Genomic DNA, 9,170 nt, shown 5'->3' on the forward strand with positions numbered 1-9,170 from the left:
TGCACAAATTTGATGAAAAGCCTTGAACAGCAGCCCAAAAAATGTTTTGAAAATTCCATTTCTGCTCTGGAATTCTTTCAGGAGGGACATGGAGGGCATTGAACATCCTGTCTTCCCCTTCAGGGCTAAATAATGACAGGAAAGAGATGAATTGATGTGATGAGGAGCAAGATGGGCTGGGGGAGGGAACTGAAAAACAAAGCACAGGCAAAATAGAAACATTTTCTATTGTGGTTATATAAACCACTTAGCTATTTCTGTTGACTATTGGAAACACTGGTAAGCAAAAGCTAGGCTGGAAGAATCTGAGCTGTGCTGATTCGGATGGAACTGGCCTGATCCACGGCTCTGGACTAATGGAGCAGACCGGAACTTATGATGTTCAGAAAGCACAAAAACCAGTGAACTGCAGTTCACAGTCCAAAGAAAGCATTATCAAAATACATTTAAAAGGGTGCATTTGGAGAGGAAAAGGCATTTAGGAATGAGTATTTAAATGTGAATTTTCATATACAGCTTTGAAAAGTTAGCAAAAATACTTAGGTCATACAAATGATATGATTTATTGCTTGTTTTGGGTGTTCACCCAGCCCCCCTTCTCCCAGTGCACACTCATCAGTGTCCTGCCAGTCCCTGACCAATTGCTATCCCCGCCTCCCACAAATTTGCAGAAGCACTTTCATATTGCATCCCAAAAAATGTTTGCGATATACATTAACAGAAATTCCAACTGTTTATTAGGCATTACAGATACTGGGAAAAGTTAATTTCACAGTCAACTATACCATTGTTCAAGACTCATAAAAGGAAAAATTGGTGAAGAGCAGCTTAGGAAAGTAACAGCTGATCTCAACACCGTGGATCTTCCTTGGCTTTTAAGGCTTAGGGTCCCTTGGAGGCAGTTTCTGAATACACACATTGCTGACAACATCCGGATATGGCCAGACATCTTCTTTGTCTCCATCACCCCGATGCTGTACTATTTCCAAAAGTAAGTGCTAACCTCTTTGTACACGAAGAGGTATTTATGTGCAGAACGCTTCCAAAAAAACAAAACAGCCTGTTCCTAAAATTAGGTACCTTTCTAAACATACAAATTTTTTAAAAAGTGAAAAACAAAAATGCAAACATTTTTTAACGGAAGTAAAACAAGGATCCAGTCCATGTTCAGTGGTTCTTAAAAATGAACAACAGTTTTTAATACTTCTCATTCTTTCAACATTTGGCCATGCCCAAAGTTATTTTTTATATATAAAAAAATCAGGCTGAGGTCCAATTCTATTTCATTGAAGTCAACAATAAGATCAGGCACTTCGTGTGGATCTTAGTAATACACATTATACTTTGCTGCAGCACAGAGGACATGTTAAAAACGAATTGGGGTTTGTGTGTGTGTGGAAACAATTATGTGTTCGCTACCCACTCTTTTTGGCATGACAATCAAAATGGCACGTTTTTATTTAGCTGGTTGGTTTCATCTCCCTGACTTGGTTCCTATAGCTCCCTGCAGAATGAATTAGGGCATCACAACTGAAAATAAATCCAGCCTTCAATCCAGAAATGGTCCCAACAAGACTGGTTGATGGCTAAGTTCTATCCATTATTGCCATTTTTTATCCACCTTGGACAATTCAAAAGCACCAGCAGAGGTGTGCTCTTTGGAATAGCAATACTGATTCTAAGAGCTTCAACCCAATTTCGGGGAGTCCACATCCTGAATTGGATTACACAATAACTTTTTTCTTCTTAACCGTGAGCAGAGCCCTGCACACACTCAGCTGTACGCACAAGGCTCCGGCACGCACCAACTGCTTTATTTGATTGGATGAAGAAAATCTGAATGTGCAACGCCAAGCACACTCGAGTCTACTTCCTTCATTCAAATAACAGAGCCCCCATGTTTGCCAATGGATCAAGGCGACAGTTGTCATAATTTGGCTTCCTCCTCTTGTACTGTGGATTAAACAGCAGAAGCAAAACGATTTGTCCTAGCAACTGAAACAAAAAAAAATCATGGGGGCCTAAACTAGAACGTGTTACAATTCTTATAACGGCACCGATAGATTTAAGTTTCAAACCCACCAATATTCCACTTCCCCCAACAACAGCAATAAAACTCTTTGGCCTATGAAAACTATTTTTGGTTTTGCAGTTCAATACTTACACATGCTCTACACTAGGTAGCTAAACCTTTTCATGTATCTTTTCTACTTTCACAAACAACCTGTCCAGGTCATTCTTTACATCCTCCAAGGAGCTCTTCAGCGACTGAACGTCATTCTCGTTGGTTTCTATTTTCACAGAGTAAGCAACCAGACTGTCAACTGCAGTCCTGAGCATTTTTAAGTCGGTTTCAGCCTGGCCGAGAGAAGATCGCAGCTCATCAACATAACCTATCACAGAAGAGAGTTCCCCTAGATTATCTCTGGATTGCCCTGCATCCATCTGAGGCTTTTCTTCATCCAGCAGAGCACGGACTTGTTTCTGGATGTTATCAAGTGCATCAGCGTTGTTTGGGAAGTCGCTCACGCTCCTCCTTAGCTCCTCAACATCACTGTACATGGAGAGCTGAGATTCACTCAGGCTCCTTACGGTATCTGTCACTGAACGCACCTCTTTCTCTAAATTACCCCGGATGGAGCCTAGCTCTTCCTCTAAAGCAGCTAGCTTGCTGTCATACTTAGAGAGAAGAGATTCCATTCCTTCGATGTCTTGTGCAGATGGTGACCTCAAAGCCTCAAGGCTCTCTTCTATAGACCTGAACCTGGATTCAAATCCTTCACTGTTCATTTGCAGAGTCGCTACGATGTCTCTGGGAAGAGCTTCACCTTCTTGCGCATCGGCAGAAGTCTTGATGTGCACGAGATCTTCCCGGAGTCTCTCAAGCTCACCAGGGAGATGTCCAATAGCCTCTTCTGCTTTAAGAACTTTATCTTGTAGAGCTTGCAATGAAATGTGCTCTGCGTCGGCCACCTCTTTGAACTTTTCGTGCTCCTGCTTGAGATTGACCAGTTCTTTGACTTCAGACAACACATCCGATTCCATCAAATCTATCATACTTTTCAAGGACTCTATTGTCTTCTCTTTTGCTTTCATGGATGTCTGCATCTCGTCAACGACGCCTTTCAAAGCCTGAAGTTCATGTTTGTACACCTCTGCTTCACCTAGGGAAGCCACCTTCATTTTCACTTCATTGATTTCTTCTTGGCTCCGTTTCTGAACATCTGTGAATTCGGCAATATTGTCGTTTATCGACCTAGTTAACTCAGTTAGCCTGTCTTCCACGGTGTTCTCCAGCGACGTGAAATCTCGCTCTCTGGCGTCTTTTACAACGTGGATGCCGTCAGACAGGTCTTTCAGAATTTCGTTTTGCAGTTTCTGAAGAACCTCACCAATGCGAGCAATCTCTCCCTCCCCTTGCCTAACAGCCTTCTCTGTGACTTCTTGTTTCTGCTGAGCATTTTTCAGCGTCAATTCAAAACCTCCAAATGCAGACTGAAGAGACTGCACCTAAAAGAGAAAAGCACATATAGATAAATATAGACATGGCGCACGCATCGCAGGAAGTTCTACAAGGCTCACAGGAAGCCAGATAGGGGGAAATGAGCAGTGGAATGGAACAAAGTGAGCAGAACTAGTGGACGAAAATTAATGTGAGTTCAACTGCACTTATCTGCACAAACCTATGTTGACGCACCCATGATTCAATCATTTAGACTGAGTAAGTTTCCAATTCAAATAATCATAGAATTGTAGTGTTGGAAGAGCCATGAGGACCATCTAGCCCAAATACAGGAATCGAGCCTGCGACCTTGGCATTATCAGCACCATGCTCCAACCAACTGACCTATCCAAACATGTTTTGTCTGGGGTGCTTATCCTTTCTAATCTTATACTCTGCAGTGCTTAGGTGCGGAACCAGAATCTAGCCTCAGAAATCAGATGTAGAACCATATGTCCATGTTAGGCCACATGATTTACATGCATATAAGGCTTTAACTTCCTCCATTCAGCAATTCTGAAGAATAGCAGAACAGGGACAGGAATTTTCTGCATTTAATGGCAAATCAGATCTATGGGGATGACTCTCCCCATGCATCTGTCTCCGCACATAAATTGGGTGCTAACGTATTGATTCGTGGTTCTCAAAGGATGTGGCACGCAACACTAGTGTGGCAAAAACGGAAGTGTTCTGTGTTATAAATCAAGAACTTCTTTGAGCTATTTCTTTTAGTTTTCCAATGTATTTCTTATCAATAAAAAAATTGGTGTGGCATGAGCAAATTTTTATTCTGAAAGTGTGGCCCAGAGAAAAAAGCTTGAGAACCGCTGGTCTCATTTCCGGGCCAGCTTTCCCGGGCGCCAGGCACGGGGCCAGCAGACATGCCAAGCTCCAGCCGAAGCCCCATCATGAAGCCCACAGCGCGGCCATGGACGGAGAGGCGGGCGGGCGGGTGGCAGGTCTGGGCCGTGCCTCAGCGCGCAGGCGGCGAGGCTTCAGATTGGCTGGGACCAATCAAAGCCCAGCTCCCTTCTTCCACAGGGCAGGGAGGAGAGAGGGAGGTGGTGCCGCCATGGGGGGGGGGGAGGCAGCCGAGGAAAAAAAATTGCAAAAAAAATGGCACAGCCCGAACGATTAGGCAGATCCAAGTGGCGATTTCAGGACCGCCCATGGGCCGGATCCAGAGGGCAATTGGGCCTGATCCAGCCCACGGACCTTAGTTTGCCAACCCATGTACTAGAGGCCCAAGTGGCCTATGTGGCTAGAAGTGCCTTTCATCAGATCTGTCTGGTTTGCCAGCTATGGCTGTTCCTTGACAGGGACAGCCTGACTGCTGTAGTCCATGCATAATCAAATCTGGATTACTGCAATGAGCTCTGGATGGGGCTGCCCTTGGGCTTGTTTCAGAAGCTCCAACTAGTGCAGAATGCAGCAGCCAGACTGTTGGTGGGAACACACAGCCGACGACATGTGACACCATTGTGAAAACATCTCCACCGGCTGCCCATCTATCACCAGGAAAACAGTAAAAACTTGAGTAGTAAAAATAATAATTAAAAAATTAAAAAGTTGCGATCCAAACAATCCCAAAATCCATGTTGGATTAAAATCTGCTGGGTTTTATATTTTCTCTGCAATTACACACACTACTCACAAGAATATCTGTGCGCAGCAAGGGATCATTGTCCTTCCCTTAATAAGCAGCAATACAACAGAATAATGGCCCCACTGGGTGTCACTCCAGCAGAATGCAGGCTTCCCTATCATAATATTTAGAATGCCATGCTGGCACAAAACAAGGCATTAATTTAGGAGCATTATGGATGTCATCAGCCTTAAAAATGCAAATTTATTCAGCCGCCCTTACTTTGTAGGAAGTAGATGTGGAGGACATTTAAAAAAAAAAAAACCAAAAACTAAACTATCCACTTTCACAGCCAGCATTTACCCCATGAGTCGGCAGAGTAAACTCTCTGCCAAGGGCATGTCTAAATTCGTTCTTGGTAATAGTTAACTATAATGCAGAGTTAAATGGTTTCTATTGAATGCTTTTAACTTTGCATCTAAACACTCTTAGGAGCCTGACCCCAAGGACAACTGGAGCTGCACCAACATAGGTATTCACACCATAAATTTAAGGCAACGTGATGCCACTTTTTTTCAGCTGGAACTTGCCAGAACTGTTCCAGCACCTCTTAGGTGGGCGCCCTTGCCATTATAAGAGAATAAGGGAGATGTTCATGGTGAGTTCTGGCACCTCTTTTTCTAGAAAAACAGCCCTGTTAAGACAGCTGTTAAGAGACCCCATTCCTCTCAAAGAGCTACAATTCCGAGTATATCCTACGAAGAGGGATTGTTTCTTTGTTTAACTATAATTCAGTGAAGGGAACACCAGTATCCTAAAAACTCTCAGCTCCTGAAAGGAGTTAATGTTATTAGAAATATGAATTTGGAGAACTGTTAAACAGGTGATATAATGAAATTCAGTTAGAGGGGACTTGAGGAAGTCAGTTATCAATGTAAAGAAATTAGGGATTTGAAGTAATAATTTTTTGTGGTTTTTGTGTGTGTGTTTTCTCTGTTCTGTGTTTTGTAATGTTTTTCTTTTTTCTTTGTGATAAATGTGAAACTCAATTAAAAAAATCGGGGGGAGGGAAACCTCTCAGCTCCCTTAACGAACTACAGTTCCCGGAATTATTTCGGAAATGCCGCTTTATGTATGGTGCAAATGTGTCCTACATGGTTAAAGCTCTATATAGCATATGAAGAACCTTATGTAGTATCCAACCATGTAGATTCTTTAGTGCAAGAATGTCTGCGTATGCAATGTAATTTCCCCCTGCAAAGGTGCTCAATTTAGGGGCACCCAGGGAGTGGGAAGGGAAGCTCCACTGCACCATCAGAAATCCTTGCCCTAGTGGATCTCCTTTGTTGGATACCACCCCTTAGGTTTCTTTTAACCAGCCTTTGCCCACTTGGTGCCTTCCAGATGCTTGGACTACAATTCCCAACAGCCAGTACAGCCATAGCCCAAAACATCTGGCAGACACCAGATTGGCAAAGGCTTCCCTTACCTAAAATATCATCTCACCCATTGCAGATGCCTTCTCATCAGAAGGTCCAGTCTGTACAATGTATGAATCAACCCTTTAACAGGCTGACCCTTTGGAATTCCCTCCTGTGACGTCTCAGACAAATGCTGCCCCTGTCATGTACATGATCAGCACTTACAAAATACCTTTCCTTTTAAGTCCGGAGTGGGGAACCATTAGCCATCCAGAGGTTACCAAACTACAATTGCCATCAGTCCCAGCAAGCTTGGCCCATGGACAGAGATGATGGGAGTTGTAGTTCAGCAACCTCTGGAGGTCCAAATGTTCCCCACACCCTGATTCTTATCCTGGTCTGCATCTATAAGGATTTTAATTGTTTTTATTATTGATGTTTTATTGTTAAGGGCTTACAGATGGTTCATGGAAAACAATTCATAAGTTAATGAAATAAAAAATAAATAAAACGGGTGCAAGGCAAAACTGAAGGCGGGGCCTAGACGTGTTCTAAGAGTCATGCCAAGGATCTTGCACGAGGGGCCATAAGTGCAACAGTTATGCAACAGGGTGGAAAGGCGAGACTGCAGTGGCTTGATACTCCGTGCATGAGGACAAGTTTTGGAAGATGCTAAACTGGATGACTGATTTAGGATGGAGATTTCCCAGGCCCGAAAGGAAACACGAAACATGGTGCAAACAGAATCCACAGGAAGATGAGAATTGGCTGCTGAGGCCTAAGTGCTTTCCCTCCCAGAATTTTCCTCACAAGGAATAAAAACACTCCCAGGCAAAAGTTGTTCACAATCCAAGCTATCCCCATGATTCCATTCAAATGAACAAATGGCACATCCAACTGGGGCGCCACAAGTGCCAGGTATTCTCCTGAACCAAGTCGCCCTTGCAAAGTTTGGAGGTCCTCGCCAACTTTCTCCCTCCTGGCTTACATCCCCACCCCATCGCATTCACCAGAGGCCTCCGAGGGGGCGGGGAGACCATTGCAAGGCCTTGCAAGACCCATAATTTGTAAGACTCTGGCTTTAATGGTCCTTTGGGGGAGAAGGAAGAGAACTCCAGGGGACGACGTCGATCACTCCACCTATTCCAAAATACAGAGCAAGGCCCTGGACTTCGGAGCCAAAGTCCCACCCCGACGGCACCCCTCACCCCCCTGCAACTTCGCAAAAAGTTTTAAGAAAATGCAGAGCCGGTGAGCCTCCTCCGCCAATACCTTTTGCACAGCCCCTTCCAAGACACGGGCCAACTCCTCCCGCTGGCTCCCGAAGCCTTCTTGCCGGACGCTGATCCGGTTCACTTCTTCGGAGAGGTGATGGACAAAGTAGCCCGAGAAAGCAGCCGCGGCTATGAGAGCGAGGGACAAGAGGAAGTTGAAAGCTTTGGCCAGGCTGCAGAAGGACGACGAGGACGAGGAGGCTTTGCCCCCTCCAGCAGCCGAGGCGCCTCCTTTGCTCCCCTTGGCGTGAGCCTGGTTTTGCTGCTGCTGCTGCTGCTGCTGCTGCTTCTTTGCCACGTCATCGGGGAGGTTTGAATGGGCTCCCTTGTCGGACGGCGCGGAGCTGCCGCCCTTGCCGCTCCTTTGTTTGGCCGAAGACATGCTGCGCTCGATGCTGCTGGGCGCCGCGAGCCGCCGGACTTCGCCGATGATGATGGAGGCGGAACGTCGGTGTCTCTCGACGGCGCGGGCGAGAATAGCAGGAGCGAGCGCACCGCAGCCGGCCTCGACGCTGCCTCTCCCATTCAATCCGAGGCACGAAGGAAGGAGGGAGGGGAGGAAGGAAGGAGGCAGGGGCTTCCAGCGCGCTTCTTCTTCCTGCCCGCCCCTCTCCCAGCACCGCCCCGAATTCCCTAAGGCGCCCGAGAGGGGGGGAGGCGTGGAGGCTGCCACGCATACTAGCAGGGGAAAGAAGCCCCCGCCCGAGGCGGCCACGCCACGGGAGGCAGTTCTGCGCTCGCTCTCTCCCCAGCGGGAGGCGGGCGTCGGCATGGGGAAAGGACTGCCATCCTAAGCAGGACCGCGGAGGAGAGCTGGGCTCGCAGGAGAAGCTCGGCTCGGGTCTCAAACCATCGCAGGAACGCGTTTCCAGGCGTGCTTAGCGCTGCTGCTGCTCCCCACCCCCGTTTAGTTCCGCGGGACTTGACAAAATTGTAGAGTTGGAAGGGATCACGTCGAGGGTCATCTAGTCCAACCCGCTGCAACCAGTCCAGGGTTCACATACGGGCTGCAGCCCAGGGCCTCATAATCTAGCGGGGCCTAGGCATTTTGCGGTAGGCAGGCAGACAGACAGACAGACAGATAGATATTAGAAACAGGCTGATTTTACTATATAGGTCCAGTTGCTTAGTAACATTAAACACGTGACAAATGAGTTAATGGCTGTTCTGACTTTGTATATGATGCAATGCAGCTGCTCACAAACTTTTTTATCTGGGCCACACTTTCAGAATAAACATTTACAGTGGTACCTTGGGTTAAGTACTTAATTTGTTCCGGAGGTCCGTTCTTAACCTGAAACTGTTCTTAACCTGAAGTGCCACTTTAGCTAATGGGGCCTCCTGCTGCCACCGCACAATTTCTGTTCTCATCCTGAAGCAAAGTTCTT

At 46.2% G+C, this 9,170-nt stretch overlaps 1 protein-coding gene across 1 annotated transcript; it reads right to left on the reverse strand.

Moving 5' to 3' along the window:
* Window positions 1-714: 714 nt before the first annotated feature.
* On the reverse strand, window positions 715-8,355 carry CKAP4 (cytoskeleton associated protein 4). Its single transcript, XM_081878364.1, has 2 exons — window positions 7,781-8,355; window positions 715-3,510 (listed from the first exon to the last, which is right to left on the reverse strand). Exons 1-2 carry the CDS (start codon window positions 8,162-8,164, stop codon window positions 2,185-2,187), a joined length of 1,710 nt encoding a protein of 569 aa, XP_081734490.1. The 5' UTR covers window positions 8,165-8,355; the 3' UTR covers window positions 715-2,184.
* Window positions 8,356-9,170: the final 815 nt, after the last annotated feature.

The sequence above is a fragment of the Podarcis erhardii genome, assembly GCF_964252035.2.
Source record: "Podarcis erhardii genome assembly, chromosome: 10".
Classification (NCBI taxonomy): Eukaryota; Metazoa; Chordata; class Lepidosauria; order Squamata; family Lacertidae; genus Podarcis; species Podarcis erhardii.

Excerpts from the sequence above, each read along its gene's own strand:
- CKAP4 (XM_081878364.1), bottom strand. The coding sequence starts at position 8,164 with ATGTCTTCGGCCAAACAAAGGAGCGGCAAGGGCGGCAGCTCCGCGCCG. Across the intron at positions 3,511-7,780 it reads TGGAAGGGGCTGTGCAAAAG|GTGCAGTCTCTTCAGTCTGC; the intron begins GTATTGGCGGAG and ends TTTCTCTTTTAG.